Source organism: Pogona vitticeps, chromosome 4 (assembly GCF_051106095.1).
Source record: "Pogona vitticeps strain Pit_001003342236 chromosome 4, PviZW2.1, whole genome shotgun sequence".
Taxonomy (NCBI): domain Eukaryota; kingdom Metazoa; phylum Chordata; class Lepidosauria; order Squamata; family Agamidae; genus Pogona; species Pogona vitticeps.
The window spans coordinates 37,683,576-37,703,925 of record NC_135786.1 but is presented as its reverse complement, the minus strand read 5'-3'; the positions used below and the strand labels follow the sequence as shown (position 1 = coordinate 37,703,925).

Below are 20,350 nucleotides of genomic sequence, written 5' to 3'. Positions count from 1 at the left end.
AATCAAAGCTGCAAACAGTGAATCAAAGCTGTCTCTGTTGCTTATAGGCAGACCTTTGATATTTTTCTCATCTGGCGATATGAGACATGACACTGGTTATAATATATTTGCATTTTTGTTTGCCAAGGCTGGGATCCAGCATTCAGAGAAACTAGAAGTGCAGGTGTTATCTTTGTCTCAAGGTCCACAGTGATGTCAGGGCAGTCTGATCTGGAAATGCCCCATAAAATTTGATGGAGGAAACCAAATGGATTTAGAGTGTGTTGTTTCCCTACAGTCAAAGAGGAGAATTACTTTATGCCCTAATCTCTTGATTTAGATTTTGAATAAAATGGATTTCTTCTACTGAAAGTTAAAGGAAATCTAAGTGTTCTCCCATGCAGCTGTTTTTTCATATCCCTTGACCTTCACTTGACTAAGAAAAGCAAGTGCAAGCAGTTTTTTAAAGAAAAAAAATCTGCAGAAGAGCAACATCTTTAAGTGCTCATCAGAAACATTCAGGGATGTCACAGGTTTTTATTCATATACCACATGTTGACTCTCCTCCTCATAAATCTAGGCTGCCTTTACCACAGAACTTTATGCTTTCTGCCAAACATCCAGTACTGAGACCAGGTGGAATGGGATTTCCCGCCACTAACACAAATAATTAAATGCCATTGATTCACCTGCTGGGGGCTGAAATCTCCCCGGAGGCCACAACATAGCCTCCAGGTCTTCCTGTTATGGAGCACAGAACATGCCTCTGTTTTAGTTCTCTTTCAAAGAATGCATTAGTTGTGAGTTTATCCACATATTTCACATGCATGTGGTTGGCTACTTCTGTTCTGTCTGGACCAACATCTCTAGTCTGCCTAAATTCTGTGAAGAATGGCATTCCTCTTGGCTGCTTTGGACAATTTCCACAAGGGAACAAAAATTTAAGAGACTTAAGTTTCCCTTCTCCTCAGTGCTGATGTTTGAGGTCAACATTATCAGGCATCGTATGAGGCCCATACTCAAAACTGACAGCCGTTTGTGCCCCACCAAATCTTTGCTATGCGGCCAACACTACCTGCTCATTCTCTGTGGGCAGTGGGAAAATGGGCCCAGCTGGAGAACATCTTGGGGTCCTCCTCAGCTCCACTTTCCTCATTGTGAATTTCGTTGTATGGGTATACTGTGTATATACTTACAATGACAATAAATTATTATTATTATTGGCCAGACAGATAGGTGCACATATTCCTTGCTGCTCAGGCAGGGGGACAACAGGCACAGCTACTGCTTGCTGCTACCAACCTCTTGCTTGACAAGGTATTGCAGCGATCACATCAGTGATAAGGAGTAGCTGCTACCACGGTATGAGTGCTGCCTGTCATGGACTTCAGCAGATATTTGCTCACTGAGGCAATGAATTGATCAGATTAATCCTAATGGTGGCTGTAATGGGAGCCACCTGCTGCTGCCTCTCTCTGTGTGGCAGATGAAGAGGGCAGAGAAACTGCTCAGGCTCTGAAATAAGCAATCCCCAAAAATACTATGTTCAGGGAAATATTGAGATGTCCAAGAGAAAGAATAGATCTGATGTCTTATGTCATCGTGATTATCCATCAATAAACATTTGCCTGTGCTTCCTTCCATTAATCTCTAATAAATCTGAATACAGTATATTCAGTCATGTTTCATTATTGATTTGCAAACTCATTATTGCTCATTTTAGTATACCTTGCCTTGGGCAATGTTCAGTTTTGAGAATCTCGCTAGGTAAAAAGTAGAAAAGTCTGTTTGTTGATGTTCAGAATTTAAGAATCTCCTTTTCCTTCACAGGCACCTGCATAATAACCAGATCCAAAGTCTGGGAATACATAGCTTTGAAGGACTTCATAGCCTTGAAACTCTGTGAGTTGCTTTCCTTTCTTTCTTTCTTTTTCAGTTAATTCCAAAATATTGTGCAGAGTGAGGTAGTAATGAAATGGCCTGGCTCTAAATTTACTCTTTACAAGAAGGCCCAGGAAGCTGTGGAGATGCTTTAGCTCTCTGTAAGAGGAGGGCATTTTGAAGCTGGACTTCATTTATATTATGAACTATATTAGCTCATTCTCGGAGCACTTGCTCGGGCTCATACTTCACTTTGGTGGGCATACTGGTTAACTCTGGGAGAATGGGAAAATAAGAGGGACCACCCCAGGAGACTGATGGATCAAGATGATTTCCTGCAAGCCCTTGGTCAGTTTCCTCTCACCTTAGCAGGTGATTCTGTTGAAGCCGTGGTTGATCTCTTGAATGGGGAAATGGCCAGGGTTGTTGACATAATCACTCCTAAGTGTCCTCTCCTGTGAAGTAGAATCAAACTGCCCCCCTCCTTTACTGGGGAGCTAGTGGTGATGAAATGAGTAGGACAGAATCTAGAGCAATGATAACAAAAAACTCAGGGTGAATCTGACCAAACATGGGCTAGGGCCATTGGAAACCCTATTTCATGTCAGTGATGGCAGTGAAGAAGTCATTCTTCTCTGCCACCATTGCTTCTGCACAGAATTGTCTGGTGGAGTTGTTGCATATGGTCAAGGGCCTATAGCATGCTCACCCGCAGATAGAGAACGCAGACTACCCTGTAACTCACTGTGAATAATCTGCATGGCACTTTGCAGGTAGAATTGTTCAGATCTGCACTGACTTGGATGCTGTAGTTGGTACAGATTCTGTGGATGTACAGGAACTATGGTCCCTGCTTGTCCAGTGTTAATGGATAAATTTCAGTTTTTGCAGTCTGGTGATGTGGACAGGACCCTTGGAGAGATTGTACAGAATTTTGGGATTTGGTGTCACCAGTGTACAGATGACACCCAATTCTGTCTCTCCTTGCTATCTAAATCTGAGGAAGCTGTTGCAATTCTAGATCAGCGTCTGGTGTCTGCAATGGAGTAGATGAGGGCAAATAAATTAAAACTTAATCCAGACAAGACAGAGGTGACCCTGCTTAGCCAAAATACAGATCAAGGGATAGGGATTCACCCTGGGCTGGATGAGGTTACACAGGTGCACAGCTTGGGGGTGCTCCTGGGTTCACCTCTGAGTTTGAATGCTCATGTTTTGACAGTGGCCAGGAGTGCATTTGCAAAATTAAAACTAGTGCTCCAGCTGTGCATGTTCCTAGAGAAGTCTGATGTGGTCACAGTGACACATGCCTTATTTACATCTCTGTTGGATTACTGTAAAGTGCTCTACATGGGGCTCCCTTTGGAAAGTGTTTGGAAATGCCAGTGAATCCAAAATGCCACAGCTAGATTGTTACCTTGGGGTTGGTTAAAGGGAACATATAACTCCCCTATTACAACAGCTCCACTGGCTGCTGATCCATTTCTGGGCACAATTCAAAGTGCTGGTTGTAACCTATAAAGCATGAAATGACTTTGGTCCAAGCTATCTAAAAGACAGAATCTTCCTTTATGAGCCTGCTGGGGTATTAAGGTCATCAGGAGAGGCCTTTCTCTCAGTCCCAATCTATTTTTTTAAAAAAAAAAACACCTTGGAAGGTGCTCATGAAATGCCCCTCAGTATTGGATTTTCCTGTTCTCTTTGGGCACACAAGGCAGCAGCAAAAAATACCTGCAAAAAGTGGGGTTTCCAGTCCTAGAATCCTTGGCAAGAAACAGAAGCTGTTTGCTTCATTCCTTCCAGGAAAAATGACCTTACCCTTGCTGGAAATGTCAGAAACTGAATCAGTTTCCTTGTGATGATTCCTTGGTGATTAAAAAAAAAGACATTCCTCACGTGAACCCTGCTCCTCATCATTCCAACGGGGATGCTCATTTTTGTGAGTCCTTTTGCTCAAAGCATCATGACAATCTTAATGTGGCTAAAGATGAATAGTTTCACTGCAAACTGGGAAAGAACAGTACATCTAGTACATGGCTGCAGGAGCTGTGATTTCTCATCACACCAAATCATATTCAGTTAACAAATCTGATGAACAGAGGCAGTGAAAATTTACTAAAGCGCTGGAAGCACATATGAGTTCTGGCATGAAAGGAGTCATGCTGTTTCGGGCACAGACCTTTGTTTTCTGCCATTTTCTTATATACTAGCAACACTTCACCACAAGAAGGAAGTTTTAAAACTTAAATTTTGATCTAGCACAGAAGACATGGACTTGATTCATCTGTTAATACAACTATTATGATGGTACTATTTCCCTTTATGATAACCAAGACGTTCCAGATTAAAGAAAAACATTGTATCTATAAGGAAGATGACCCTACGTAGGGAAGCCACATCATTTGCCATGCCCATGTGGTTCTTCAAACCATATTTTTATTTGAGAAGCGTGGAACAGAATCACATTTCACGGAAGTGCCTTTTGGGGCAATGAGACAATATATGAGTCAGGCAGGAGATCCTAGATCTCAGAACTGTACTGAACTATGAGAGCTTAAAAGCATGCTCCTCAAGCCTACACAAAAGACACTGCCTAATTACTGTGATGGAAACAGCTTTCTTTTTATAGGATGGGCTAATAAAAAAAGAAATAAACAAGGAGATAAATCAGCATTCCAGACATCAGACTAAGAGGCTGTTGCCCTCAGTTGTCCAGAGACCTTTCCATCTACCCCAAGAAAAACAGGCCTTGGCTTTAAGTACAGAATAAAACTGTCCAAAGAACAAGATGGACATAAGGGGCAAGATGACAGGAGAGGAGGGGGAAAGGGAGAAAGATACTCTGTTCCATCATTAAAATGTCATTCAAGGAGACATAGCTGCCACCAAGGTCTAAAATTCTGCCAAGATTGCCTTTTTTCTGTAGAAACTCTGAGCTAGGAATGAGAAAGAAGCAGTCTGAGGGATTGGGTTTTACAGACAATAGCACGTATAACATCTTCCATTTCCAAGGCCTCCATTCAAGGAGGTAAGGCATTTATAATGAATCCTGCAGACAGTAGTAACTACTACAATTACAATAAAACCAGCCTCTGGGAAGGTTAAGGCTTCTGTTTTGTACAGCAGAAAAAGTGATAAAGGCATTACACATATACGTAATTCACATGTAGGGCACTTGCATTCTCTGAAACGTTTTGGGAGACCTCAGGGACAGTCCTTCGATCACAGGGTACAATCTCATCAGGTGTCCATATGTATGGCCAGTGTTGGATGCTCAGTTCTTGGCCCGGCGGGAACAGGACCCAGCAGCGGCCCCAGGTCCCTGCATCCCTTTCTCGGTACAGTACTTTCCTGTACTGTAAAAGTTAAAAATTTCCCTGACCCCTGCTCTAACCGTTGGGGCAAAATAGCTACAAAGAAGCAGCCTCTTCACCACCAACAGTTAGTATATTTGAATTTCCTGCCCCTTTTCCCTGCCTTTTTCTGTTCGTAAGTCAAAGCTCCGTTCGCAAGTCAAAGCAAAATTTTCCAAACAGAGCTGTTCATAACTCAAAATGTTCATAGGTCAAGGCATTTGTAAGTCAAAGCACCAGTGTATGTAGGACAGGAAGAAGCAGTTCGAACTGGATATGGAACAACAGGTTGGTTCAAAATTGGGAAAGGAGTGCGACAAGGCTGTATATTGTCTCCCTGCTTATTTAACTTATATGCAGAATATATCATGCGAAAAACCGGACTGGAGGAATCCCAAGCCAGAATTAAGATTGCCGGAAGAAATATCAACAACCTCCGATATGCAGATGATACCACTGTACCAGTGGTACCAGTTCTGTACCATCGAGTCAATTCTCACCTATGGTGACCCATAGTTTTCTAGTTAGAGAGTACTCAGAAGTGGTTTACTATTCCTTTCTTCTGGGGGCATCTTAGAGCTGTGCAAGTTGCCAAAGGCCACACAGACTGGCTTTTCTTCCTGGAGGCACAGCTGAGAATTGAAGTCCCACTGGATATCTAACTCACTGAGTTATCCAGCCAATAATCAAACCATTACCAGAGTCAGACTCTCTCATTACCTTCTTAATATCTTCATTTGTCAAGGGACCAATAGACACATTTAATCTTCCTGGGCTGAAAATCTGTACCCAATTATTCTTTGCAGAAAGCAAATGGTGTAACTTGCAGTGGCTGCTCACTGGCAATTAACAAGTTTGTGTTTGGATTTTCAGGGGTACGCCTGCCCACTAGTTTGGTGTGTGCCTGAAAAATCTAAGTGGTGATTCATTGGCTGAAATCCAGTAATAAGTCACAACTAGAATTAGCCCACTGATTTCTTGAGGAGCTGACTCATCAAATCCCCACTGTTTCAATGGGCCTACTTAATATGCAAATTACTGTGGGATTTTAGCCATTAACCATCAGCAAGGAGACATTGCAAGTTATGCAGTTTTGTCTTCTGTGTGAATAATTAAGGAACTGGATTTTGGCTAGGGCACATCAAGTGCTCTTAGTCTGGCATCTTCCAGATACGGCGGACTATCGCTCCCATCTCTGTTAGCCAGCATGATAATTGATGGGGGAAAGGGGAATGATGTGAAATGTAGTCCAATTGATCTGCTGCTGGGTTGGGAAAGGCCAGTTCCCAACCCATGTCTCAAAAAAAAAAAAAAAAACACTCCAAAAGATGAACATGTGGTCTGGCACTGCTTTTTACCTAGAATGGATACATATTGTACATCTTAGTGGAGCCTGTCCCCCAGCAAATAGGTAGCAAGCAGACGCTGGAACATAACAGCAGGGGTGAGCAGTTGGCTGATGGCCCAATCACAGCAAGGTCTCTTTCCCGGCAGCTTTTGCGCAACTAACTAACTGGAAAGGTATGTCTCCCTGTAGCAATCCCTGATCATGCAACCAAGTCATCTTCTCTCATGTAAGATAACAGGAAGAAAGAAGGAAACCTCCGCGTTCATTTTCTTTTGTGCGGTTTGGCATCCTTCCTTTGGAAGTCATTAAGACCTCGTCAGTTCACCTAGGGATAGAAGACAATGCATGCAAGGAAGAAACTGCACCACCCCAAGGGCACGGTGGTCACAGAGCCAGGCTTTATTCTGAGAAGCTGATTGATTTGAGTATGTTTTTGAAACTTCTTGCCAAGCCATCTATTGAAACTGACATTAAATCACATAGTTCAAGCTGTCATGTGAAATGGTGTGGAAACAACAAAGACATACTCACAAGAATGAACCAAAAGCCAAAGCCCAGCTTAGATCTGAAGACAATACTGGAAGTGAAGAAGGGTGGGAACTCGGTGCGAAAGAAGGCAGCCTCTGTTATGGGGGTGATTGCAACTGAAGAGAAAAATGGAACAAGACGAAATAACATACTTTATAGAAATAGCCGCTATAAGAATAACAGATGAAATCCCTCATCCTACACCGATGGTTCAACTTATACCTACCTTATAATTTGCCCTATATTCATGTTTGTTGCAATATGACAAAGACAGAAATATAGAGGCTAAATTGTATATTGTCTAATCTAATATTTTTGTTTCGGCCTTTATTTGTGTCTGCACAGGCTCAAACATATTATTTTAGGTTGTGTATGTAATGCACAACCAGCTTGTGTCATGCACCATAGTTTGACTGGACTTCAGTATGCAATTTCCACTGCATATGAATGTGGTCACAGTACTGCAAGATGCAATGACAATCAAATCTGCATTTTCCATATTACCTGTTCTTGAAATTGACATATTTTCTCTGAAGGTGGCTAATTTCATGACAGTTTCTACATAGCTGGAGAAACAGATGTAGCATAAAGATGCCGTGATAGGAAACTGCACCCTTTTTTGTTGGTTGGTCTCAGTGGGCCAATATAGAAAACTATGTATAAATATTTTAATTAAACAAATATAGAAACATGATAATTTCCACCAATGTGTGGATATTTTGGTAGGCCAGCTATTTGTCCTGTTTCTGTACCAGATATAGAGCAGGGTGGGGTGAGGTGGGGTAAGAAGTTGCTCCTCATGCACATCACCATTGGTACGAGAGCTGCTTCCCCTTGGTATGTTCCCAGGAAAAGTGTCTAGATCACCATTAATAGGATCAGTCTTGTGCAGCAATGTGTCATCACGTGGTGGAAGCAACTCCCCTGTCACTGTGGGTATATGTGTTTATTGAAGAGATCCACAGTTTTCTTCACTTCTTGGCAAGAAAATTTTTGATGAATTACTCTCATAATGTCTCCAAGAATTATGGAAGGAGGATCTTGCCTTCCCTTTCCAAAATAATATAGAGTCATAGAATCATAGAGTCATAGAGCTGGAAGAAACCACTGAGACCAGCCAGTTGAACCCCCCACCATGCAAGAACATCCATCAAAGTACTCTTAACAGATGGCCTTCCAGCCTCTGCTTAAAAACCTCCAAAGAAGGAGACTCCACAACCCTTCAAGGCAGCCTATTCCATTGCTAGACAGCTCTGACCATCAAGAAGTTCTTCCTAATGTTCAGGTGGAATCTCTTTTCCTGTAGTTTGAAACCATTGCTCCATGTCCTAGTCTCTGGAGCCCTGGAAAACAAACATGTCCCCTCCTCAACATAACATCCTTTCAAATATTTAAACATGGCTATCATGTCCCCTCTCAACCTTCTTTTTGTAAGGCTAAACATTTCCAACTCCCTAAGCCATTCCTTGTAGGACATTACTTCCAGACCTTTAACCATTTTAGTCACCCTTCTCTGGACACGATCCAGGTTGTCAACATCCTTTTTGAATTGAGGTGCCCAGAACTGGACACAATACTCCAGGTGAGGTCTGATCAAAACAGAATACAGTGGTACTATCACTTCCCTTGATCTAGACATTATACTCCTACTGATACAACGAAGAATCGCATTGGCTTTCTTGACAACCACATCACACTGCTGACTCATGTTCAGCTTGTGATCTACCAAGACTCCTAGATCCCTTTCACAGGTATTGTTATCTAGCCAGGTGTCTTCCATCCTATTTCTGTGCAGTTCATTTTTTCTGCCTAGCTGTAGGACCTTACATTTCTCCCTGTTGAAATTCATTTTGTTAGTTTTGGCCCAGGACTCTAATCTGTCAATATAATACAGTACTTTAGTAAACTCCAAAATCATATCCTATTACAACTTCATGCTCTCTTCTTTAAATCCCTCTATATAGGATGCCTACCTCTTGTTTCAGCCCTTTCACTCAATTATTCAGCCTGTTCTGCTTGGACAGCAGCATCTCTCTGAGGCAGACAGACTAGGCAGGGACAGATGGCCTGCAGATTCTTAAGGGGACAGCACCCTCTTAAGGATGTTATGCTCACAAATACATATAATATTAATTATGTCATAATAAACTAGTTTTCTCTACTATGTGGTTTACAAAAGGGTTAGAAAAGGATACACTGCATTTCCCCTCTCTCAACTGAGAAATCTACATTCAAGAAAGACTGAATAAGCAAAGTCAAAATACATTTTGACAGTCCAGTTCAGCTGAAAATACTCAATTTTAAATTTATTAGATGCCACTGTTCAGAATAGGACAAAATTGGCTTCAATTTAAATAGGTTTAAATGGATTGTGAATGAAGATGCATGTGTGATATCAGATCTTGAAGTTATTCTCAAAATCAGAGAGCTATTTGGCAAATGTTTTTACCAAATGACTCGAATTCAATAATTTTTATTTAAAAGCTGAGACATGTTTAAGTTTTTCAAACAATAATATAATACAGAAAATGGTCTAAATCCTATGAGGCAGGTTAGGCAAAGCTAGAGGGACTGACCCAAGGTCAGCCAGTGAGTTTCATGGCTCATCGGAGATTAAAATGTGCTTTCCCAAATTGCAGTGCAATGCTGACCACTGTACCACAACAGCTTCCATTTAAATTATAGTAATCCCTTCATTTGCATCTACACACATAAATTAGCATATGGACATTGTATATAGATTGGTGTCTCCTGATGTTTTTGATGAAGCTTTTTTTGGTTGGTTGGGGGTGACATGATTATTTTGCTCACCACCAGTGATGGTAGCGGGAGGACGAAGGTCCAAACTGCCTTAGAAGACATCTTTCTAACAAAAACAAAAAACAAAACAAAAGAAGCCGTTGTTGAGAATTTTGTTTCTAACATGTATTCTCATAACATCAGCAGAGTAAGGAGATATTGGTTAGCAAAGATACTTATGACACTATGACACTGAGAGAGTAAAACCAACAACTTAGTCTATTTACATATATGCATAGAGAATAAACATTCCTCTGGCAGCATAACGTGACATGAAGCAACAGACAGCATAGGAAAAAGTGATCTGACTTCCAGCAGATAAAGACGTTCATTTTACACATGAATTATGTACAATTCTGTGACCAATCAGAAAATACATTACTTCCTTTTCTGTTACACAGAGTTTCATCATGTACACAGCTGTACAACATTAAGTCTTAATCCTTGATACCCACACCTAAATACAGTGAGTATAGTGACTCAGGTAAAATCAGCCATTTTACATTTAGCTATACAACATTAACATTTAATACATTTTCATATCAAAATCTCAACAGCCATGAAGTCATTACACAATACAAATGTAGAATAATGCAGCATCTTTATTAGACCACTAAAGGTATCAAACATTTGATGCAAACTTTTGTGGATTAAAAATCAGTTCTTCAGGCTGGTAACTAGTGCATAATGCAGAAATACTATAAATGAATGTGTGGGAAACTTTTGCCATAAATTTTTGGGACATTCATTTATACAGTGTGGTCTCTACTTAAGAACTTAATCCGTATTGGAAGGTGGTTCTCAAGTTGAAAAGTTCTTATGTTGAATCTGCATTTCCCATAGGAATGCATTGAAAACCATTTAATCCGTATCTGCTCTTTTCCGTCCATAGAAACTACAGTGGAACCTCTACTTAAGAACTTAATCCGTTTTGGAATGGTGTTCTTAAGTTGAAACGTTCTTAAGTTGAAGCAAAATTTCCCATAGGAATGGACTGAAAACCAATTAATCCGTTCTGGCTGTTTTTTTGTTATGTAGAGGTGCGTTCGTACATTGAAGCATTAGTTCCCATAGGAACTAATGCAAAGCTGGTTAATATGTACTCTACCACTAGGGGGAGAATTTTTTTTAACCTAAGATGACCTAAGGTTAAAAAAAGAGCAGGAAAGGTTTTTTTTCCTGTTCTTATCTTGGATTTCTGTTCTCAAGTAGAAGCAAAATTTAGCAAATGGAGCTGTTCTTAAGTTGGATTGTTCTTAAGTAGGGACGTTCTTAAGTAGAGACCCCACTGTAATTTGAATAAAACTGCATGCTTGAAGAAGGGATTTTTAATCCATGAAGTCTTACATTCATTGTTCGGCATTTTTGATGGTCTAATAAAGGTGTCACATTCTTCTACATTTGTATTATTTTTAAAACCGCCTAGAGTGGACAAGCCACCTAGAGTGGACAAGTCGCCCAGATAGGCGGGGTATAAATCAATCAATCAATCAATCAATCAAACAAACAAACAAACAAACAAACAAACAAATAAATAAATAAATAAATAAATAAAACAAGAAATATTATAACTGAAATAAATACATAAAAGTTCTAGCTATACTAAAACATGGGGGGAGGGGAGAAACATAACAATGGGAGCGGGGGAGGACATAACATATCCAGAACATAAAAGTTCTGGATATACTAAAACAATGGGAGGAGGGTAGAATTCTACTGATTTTTAACAGTGTCAAAATGGAAATTAGGGACAGAGAATAAATACATATCCTATGCATTCTTCTTCCTAATAATGTCTTGAGAATTTAATATAAGCTATTCTGAATTCAGTGAGAGAAAGTAAGGATAAGTAAGTAAGGATCTCACCTAGGAGTAAGATGCTTTGAAAATGATGGGGTCTACTTTTGAGTGCTTGCATCCATCTAGATTTATAAATGCACTAATTGAGATAGTCATAAAATGTTGGAGAATAAACATCTATTTTTGTTGAAATTTATAAATATTTTAAGTTTTAAGGAGATGCAAAATGTCACTACCACAAACACCCAAGTATATTCTAATTCTTCCAATGGGAATATTGGGTGGATGAGCAAGGAAATAAAACTTGAAAACAGAAACCATCAAAACTATAGTAAACAAGGTAGGTTTTCTGGTTTAGTAACAGTATACAGACTTTAAGATTATCATGCAGAAACAGGAAACATATTTTTAGAGGAAAAGCTCAGGAAGCAAACATCCTTTAACATAATTAAGGACTAGCAATACATTTGGAAAACCAGCAAAAAGTTCCCCTGTACATAAAAAGGGGCATGTTGGATTACAGCCTAAAGTTACATTCCACTCTGTCCAAGAAAGTACAACAGCCTTGAAAATAATAGCAGAAGTTATTTCTTTAATCAGCACTAGTGTATAAAAGGTTTGTAGCTTCTTGTTCTTACCTTTCATTTTAAGTTTCATGGACTTTGGTAATTTAAAACATGTTTCTTAACTCTTCTCACATCTGATTCCTACTATGTACTTCAGTTTCTGTGAATATTTGCAAAAGATTTGTCAGTTTGTTTTATTTGATGCAGAAGATGGAAGGATGTGAGGGAAGTGAGAACCGGAGTCTGAATTACACATAGGTTCAGCAACCACATGGAGGAATAATGTACTTGTGAGACAGCCAGATTGATTGCACTTCTGTGCTAAACACCTGAAAGTGTTCTATGAACTACAGAATTCAAACTACTTTCCAGCATCAGGTCCCATGAGTTTGATGGACCATAATCCATTCCAAAAACAATAGTGGTGCTGTACAAACACTATTTTTTTAGTATTAGATCTGAAACATTTGGAAAAATATAAATTTGCTGAGTAACAATAGTATCTTAAAATAGTGCTTTAGTCTGGAGTCATGGCATTATTTGGAAATAAAGCATACTTCATTAGAGGGCTTTGCAACCTGCCAAATACTACACAGATTTCTTCATTTTGCGTTTAGCAGGCAAGGGGATTTTGTGGTTGCAAATGTTTCCAGGATGTTCTCCTGCTCTTGGTATTTCCCAGTTCTATTCCAGAGAAAATTGCTAGCTTAGAGCAGCTTTCCCTAACCTGTGAGCAGAGCTTGGGAAAGTGACTTTTTTTTTACTATAATGAGACTCTGAGAATTGTAGTCCAAAATGTAACTTTTCCAGGAGACACCTGCAAATTAGAGTCCAGCTTATCTGTAGGTACCAGTTTGGGGAGGTTGACTTAGGCTTGGCTTTCACAGCATGTAACCCACCCAGTGGCTCTTGGTCTACATTGGATACCTTGTGGAATAGGATAAACTTTAATTCAATCCTATCTTCGAATACATTTTTAAAATATGCTTATATTTTAAAAATATTTATATCTCAAGCCCAATACAACTCCTTATCATAATAGTTCAGAACCCCAGTTCTTTCCACTACCACCACTCCCTGAATCATCCTACAAATCTGGTAGAATAGGCTTAGATATAACATAGATACCATTGCTACCATCAGTATGAGCTTTTAAGTAAAATTATTCATTAAAACAATATTTTGCATGTACAAGAAATTGTTCAGGTTTTAAATGTGATTATTAATAACTTTCAGGGGTTCAAGTGACATTTTGCCCAAAAAGCCTCTAATGCAGTGGTTCTTAACCTTGGATTACTCAGGTGTTTTTTAGACTGCAACTCCCAGAAGCCTTCACCAACAGCTGTGCTGGCTGGGATTTCTGGGAGTTGCAGTTCAAAAACACCTGAGTAACCCAAGGTTAAGAACCACTGCTCTAATGGACTTCTACCTAGAGTCAGTAAAATACTTTCACAATGAGGGCCAGTTACTAGATACAATACTTCCTTGACTTGAATGCTCCTCCTGCCATACTTCTGGCTGCTTGGTAGTTTAGGTGACATTAAGAGCCACTTACAATTTTCTTTTAGAGAGTACCATTGCAGAGGACAACCTCTTGGCATAACACAGCCACCTGTGTATTGATTTCCACGAACAAAGTAAAGTTATTAAACAGTGAAGCAACAGCTTAGTATTCAGGCCATCTCTGCCTGTGCTTTTCCTGGCCCTCTTGCCTCACAATCAACTCTTGGCACTTCTCAGCTCTCCATCATTTTTCTGTCAACTGTCAGTTAATTATCCTTTCTCTTAGTGGCTAAAATTTCTAGCCAGTCAGACTCTGGTGCTTCCCTAATCATTTAAAATTAATATATCTGTCAGAACTTGTAAAAAAAAGCAGCTACAATTATTGTAAACAGTCTTGCGTGATGAATCATCAAAGCCCTCAAAAATTGTTCTCAAAATACAAAACATGGAGAAACAGCATATGTGTGCATGTATGTGAAGAGTTTCTCCACATTAGACTTCCAAGATGATTGACAAATTCTATTTCTATAGTTCCAAGGAAGCAGTAAAATGGGAGGTATATCAAGCCCTTCGTAGGGTGGCAGATGTGTGAGTTACAAAGCATGGAGAGTTGGCTTCAGGGTGATAGAGATATGTTCATTTACAATTATTTATTGACCAAAAAATACCGTTGCAATATAATTTACGTATTTGTCTCTACATTAATATTATCAGGCATAAAAATTTCAATGCAGATCTTTAGACTGGGTGGTGATCCAAAAGCCATCACTTTTCAAGTTTATTGATTAGATCCAAGTCAGTTTTACCTATTTTCACAGGCCACATCCAGAACAAATTTATTTTCTGTCATGAAAATGTTACTAAATGAGACATACACAAAGGTACCTGATCATAAGCTACACAACAGCTTTTTAAATAAATCACTTTATACTTTCTAGCAGTATGTGCTTTGTCAATGTATAGAAATAAGCTGTTGGAAGAGCTGGCTGTTGAGACAAAGATAACCTTTTGTATTTGACCAATTCCTCTGTTCTGAAAAAGTTGTACACTTCAAGTATTCAAAGCCTGAAGCACCAGCAACTTTCACATATTCCATTTGGAAATCTATTTCTGTAACCAGTTCTGTTGCACACCATTTGATGAAAAAACATGTGGTATGACAGGATTCCTTACATATCTGCAGATCAGGATTTCTATTGGTTAGGACAGATTTTTAGGAATCAAATGCCATGGCAAGCAGCATCCTTTATAATGCCTTATTTTCATCTTAATCAAAGCTTGCTTCAAGTTGCTTGTCCTTTCCTGTACGAGATGTAAGGGTGTTTGCATGTACAATATTTGTCAGTGCACGTTGCTCTAAACGTACACATGTAGAGTAGATTGGGAGCTCGATCGTATCCACTTGCATTTTTAAAAAGCAGTGTACAAATGCTTGAATATTGTCTACCAAAATTTCAATATTAGATCTGAGATGAAGCTTCCATTTTCCTCATAGGATCTGGAATTAGCAAGAGATAGAGAGGACGTAGAATCCTGGCAATAAGGGACAGGCGCTGAACTCTGAGTCTGCAGAAGAAGGCATAACATGGGAGCATGGGTATAAACACAGAGAGATTGCAATGACACATGGGCAGAAATCTGGCAAAGGGACAGGATTATTAGGAGAACAGAAACAGGAGACGTTAGAACTCAGACATTCCTGGCCTGTGCCAATTCTACAATTTTTCTAAGCATTGTTGATTGAAGAGGATTAATTCATCCATTGAAGATGAAATAGACCTTCTATCGGCCATCTCCTGGAACACAGCCCCTGAATGTGAATCTTGTGTCATTTTTTTTTAAAGTTTATAACTCTGTGATAGAAGCTGTGAAGGAATGTGTGTGTTGTTTGGTAACTGATAGAATTTGACAGGTGTTGGTGGAGTAGAATCTACAGGCTTACCAGTGGATAGAGGTCTAAAAGAATTAGCTGCTGTTTGAACTTTCTTGACAGATACTATCCAGGTTTTAAAGATGGTGTTCAAAGGTTAGCAACCTATGTAGCAACTATCCAGGTTTTAAAGATGGTGTTCAAAGGTTAGCAACCTATGTAGCCCTCAGGGACACATCAAAAATCTATGACTAGTTGTAGGGGATTCAGCAGATTGACATATCATATGGCCACATTATTTGCATGATATGTCTGAACATGCTAGCTGTTTTCCTGCGGCTGAACTCCTTCTGGAATGAGTGGGATATATAAAAAGAGAGTTGTGGTAACTTAATAGGCAATGGTGGTGCCACACCTTTTATCCCCAACTCAAAAGCTGTTGTGACAGAAACTTATGTTTCATTAACTAGTATGTGTTGCTTATACTATGTACTTAGAGCGTCCAGACATGGAAGCTAGGTAGCAAACTAGATGTAGTTGCTTCCACCCCTGGTGCTTCCCTAGCTCTGCCTCCCTACAAGTCCGAGTAGATACCAACTTTCCACTGTAAGAGACCCAAAATTGAATCAGTTCAAAAAATGTAGTTGATGGAGCTGAATGACAGCCAATTTTTGTTGGTGAGTGACAGACTTAAAAGCTTCTGAAATGGCTTACAGATCTCCTCAATTGCTTTTTTGTTGTATTGCAAGAAACAACCATGACAACAGAGATTACTGGAGATCTTCTTGACAAGGCTGCAATGGTCCATCGTACTTAGACAGTATCCTAAGTTCAGTTAGGAGAAATGAATCCTTCGAGATAGTGAATTCTAGTTGAGTTACCTGGAGACCTTGCACTTTCATACTCTCCTGGCAGTTGTCACTGATCCAATATAGGAGACAGAAGACTTAGTCACATCTCCTTGTGAACCACCTTTCTTCCCTATTTTCCTAATAACCTTGAGTCTGAGATTTTCAGTCACCTCAGGACATTGCCTTCCCTCTTTGTAGTATCTTACTGAAGGTGATAGTCTTTATCCTCAAAACCTTATAGTGTGTCTGTACAAATGTAGAACGTCCCCAGCAGAAAAACCTCCACAGGCCTTCACCACTAGCTTGGGAACCAGTGCCCTAAAGGAAGCCACAGGCTTGAGTCTGCAAGAGCTGAGCAGTGTAGTTTGAGAACAGGACATTTTGGAAAGCCCTCATTCAGAGATGACTTTGATAGCCCATAACAATAATAAACCTCTCCTCATCATGCTGGCACAGATCCAAACATGTTGTTTTGGATCTTTCTGGCAAAATATTAATGCTTATTACATTATTTAAAAGCAGTCATTAATGACCCTTTATCAACAAACATTTAAACTATCGTGATCCCTTTGAATTTCCACCTGAATGCAGAGAATAAAGGAGCACCATTGAAAAAGAAAAGAAAAGAAAAAGTAAAACTACAGAGCATGGTGCATGCAGATCCACCCTTGATCGCCTAAGCAATATCTATAATTATGAGCATCACTCAGTCCCATGCAGTTAGTGCCATAGTTCTTTGTGCCAGAATCCTATTGTCATGTTTCACTTGCACAACCATCTGAGATCATATAGGAACTCCAGATGAGGGTATTATACTATGCCAGTGCTGAAGAAATGCCTGACCTTTGTGTTTAATTATTATTCTGCTTACTCTCTCTCTCTCTCTCTCTCTCATACATATGGAACCCTCTTTTTTGGCATCTTGCATCTGTAGAGAGAAGGACCCCCCAAGAGAGTCCAGCTCCCCCTAAGGCCTATTCCAAGCTTGTTAAATAAATTCAGCCAAAATTGAAACCACATGGAATTCAGAAGCTTCCTCGGCTAGAGAACAGACAGTTGCGAACAAATATTTTACCAAAAGAATTAGAAAAAAGGAGCTTAGTATGATGGGGATGGCCTGGAGGGACACAAGAGACAGTTGAGGCTTGCTTCGATAAATGATATGTTCGCAGGAACAATTGCTTGTTTCAGGATGGATCCAAGTGTGGGAAGAAGGGAGAAGAGATGATTTCTCAGTTCTAAGCCATAGGAGATGCAATGGTTGTCATATTCAGTGAAACAATGTAGTCTGGAATGAACATCTCTCTGTTCGTAGTAAGGCATTACCTATACAAGGAGAACTGATTATACCAGCAAACCACTTTCAGAGCCAGAGCTTCATCTACATCCTTCTTAATAATTAATTTCATCTATTACTGTGCCTCCCTTGTTATTCTGGGTGTTGCCTCAATACAGGAAAATCTTTGTATTTGTCAAATCACCTAATTTCCCCATGAATACTTTGATGAACTCACTCTATCCCACCTACTAGCGATACAATAATTTTGCAAATATGGCATGTACTTCTGAAGTACAGAAGACAGCATAATATTAATAGTTCAGACCAGACTTATCCAATCCAGCACCTTCCAGGGGTTTCACTATAACGCTCATCATACCTAACCACCTTTGCTAATGGTTTAGAATGCGGGAATGGGGGATGATGTAGCCCAACATATATGGAGAGCTCCAGGTTGGATGAAGTTGGTTTAGTCTCTAATGAGCATAAATAAAAAGTCTGTTTAAACATTTAGCTATTTTTGTATAACAAATTATATAAACCTCCTTCAATCTCTGATTTACACATTGACTGAAATCCAGTAGTAAGTGGCAATAGATTAGCCCCATTGACTCGGAGGGGCTGGTGAGTCAAGTGCCTTTACCAATTCAGTGGACCTACTCTAGTTGTGACTTACTGCTGGATTTCAGCCATTGAAGAAAAAGACAGATGATTCTTGCAAAGTGATGGTAAGAGCGCAGACTTTTAATTCACCTCTTCCATCCATTGATATTCAAGCAAATAAAAGCAGTGTTTGGAAAGTTTCTTTTTTGGATCAAAACTCTCATAGCCAGTGTGGCTGAAAAAATAACTTTTTCAAGCTTTGAACAAAAGTAGGCCTGATACAAACCTATCAATTCTGAAAGAAATCAACCCTGAGTGCTCACTGGAAGGACAAATCCTGAAGCTGAGGCTCCAGTACTTTGGCCATCTCATGAGAAGAGAAGACTCCTTGGAAAAGACCTTGATGTTGGGAAAGTGTGAAGGCAAGAGGAGAAGGGGACGACAGAGGATGAGATGGTTGGACAGTGTCATCGAAGCGACCAACATGAATTTGACCAAACACTGGGAGGCAGTGGAAGACAGCAGGGCCTGGCGTGCCCTGGTCCATGGGGTCACGAAGAGTCGGACACGACTAAACGACTAAACAACAACAACAGGCCTGTTATCTTAGAGAATGAAGTTTTATCTCATAATGACACTCAGATTATCACTGGAAGCATGTGGCAAAAATACATTCTTTGTTCATTCAAAGGACATTTACTATTCCAAGACAAAAAAAACCTGGAATAACAACTTCTAAATCCTATCAGCATGAATAACTTCAGAATAGAGGAGGACTTCTATGTATCCTGGCTTTCTTGACTGGAAAATGGCAGTGGGCATAGGTATTTTGTTTCAGCTCTAGGTACCTCAATCTGCCATGGTTTTCTATTCTTAACTCTCCCTTAATGAATGTTTCCACTATCCAGCTGTTGACACATGCCTACCTCCAAAAAAGTGTTCACTAAAACTAGCCTGCATAATTCCTGGTGGCAGCCAAAAAAACCCATTTCAACTAAGAATGAAGAGTAGAAGTTGCCAGTGATTTTTTAAAAAAATTACGCCCGAACAAAAAGTCTGGACTTGCTAAGTAGCCTTTTCCCAGTATTCTTGCAGGAAGGCAGTCATGGAATTTAAATGACAACTTGAATTCCTGGAAAGAGCTTGGAGGAAGATGAAAATAACCAGAGAGGTTCCAGCTCCAGTTTCTGTTCATACTGCATCTGTACATTCATTAGTTGCAAATGTGTTAAAGTTATGTGGAAGAATTTACAGTTCCATTTATTTCCCCCACTTTTGGCTTCTTAGGCAGACCTGGTAATAGCATCTCTGAGAGGAAGAACACTTTGCTGAGGCTCTGTGTTTTCCTCTCTCCTTCTCCCTGGCTTTTCACAAGTTATTAATAGTTCCTGGCTGTGTGTCATTGGTTCAGACAAATCACTCTGGCAGGCCAGTCTGGTAATCATCATTTTGCTACTGTCAATTTACTTTTACTCCTAAATAAACATTGATTGAGGCATTCTAAATTTGGGTCCATGGACAAAGGCCTTCCAGAACAATGAGAAGTTCAGATGCTGTGTTACTTTTCCATGAGGCTTTTTAAGAGCTTTCTATTTTAAAAGCAGTACTAGGTGCAAAACCTGACCTGGCAGTTCTGAATGTGGTTAAGCAAGTTAAGTGTTTTATGGTCATGCCTCTCACACCCATTCTCCACTACCGTTGACGGGCTGGCTGGCTCCAGAAAGCCTGTTGAGATGGATAATAATAGCCTCTTTTCATTTTCCCTTTACTTCTATTTGGAGTCTTCTGAGGGGTGAGGAAAGAACAGGTCCTTGTTGTAATTTGCTAATTTTCCTTTTGTTGTTTGAATCATAACATTATACTACAATTCTCTTGCCTGAGCTGTTAAATAAGAGGGTGCACATCCAATGAAGAAATATTTTTCATAGTTTAATTTGGTGGCCCAGGAAGTCTTTAAAGGAATCTAAAGACATTAGCAAATACTACGGCC

General features: G+C 39.7%; 1 protein-coding gene across 1 annotated transcript in view; it reads left to right on the top strand.

Annotated features, from left to right (window-relative positions):
* LGR6 (leucine rich repeat containing G protein-coupled receptor 6) overlaps nucleotides 1–20,350 on the top strand; it is a 157,619-nt gene that overhangs the window by 112,790 nt on the left and 24,479 nt on the right. Inside the window, exon 6 of the mRNA XM_020782370.3 lies at nucleotides 1,810–1,881. Coding sequence (XP_020638029.2) covers nucleotides 1,810–1,881 — 72 coding nt within the window. The remainder of the gene's footprint in view (nucleotides 1–1,809; nucleotides 1,882–20,350) is intronic.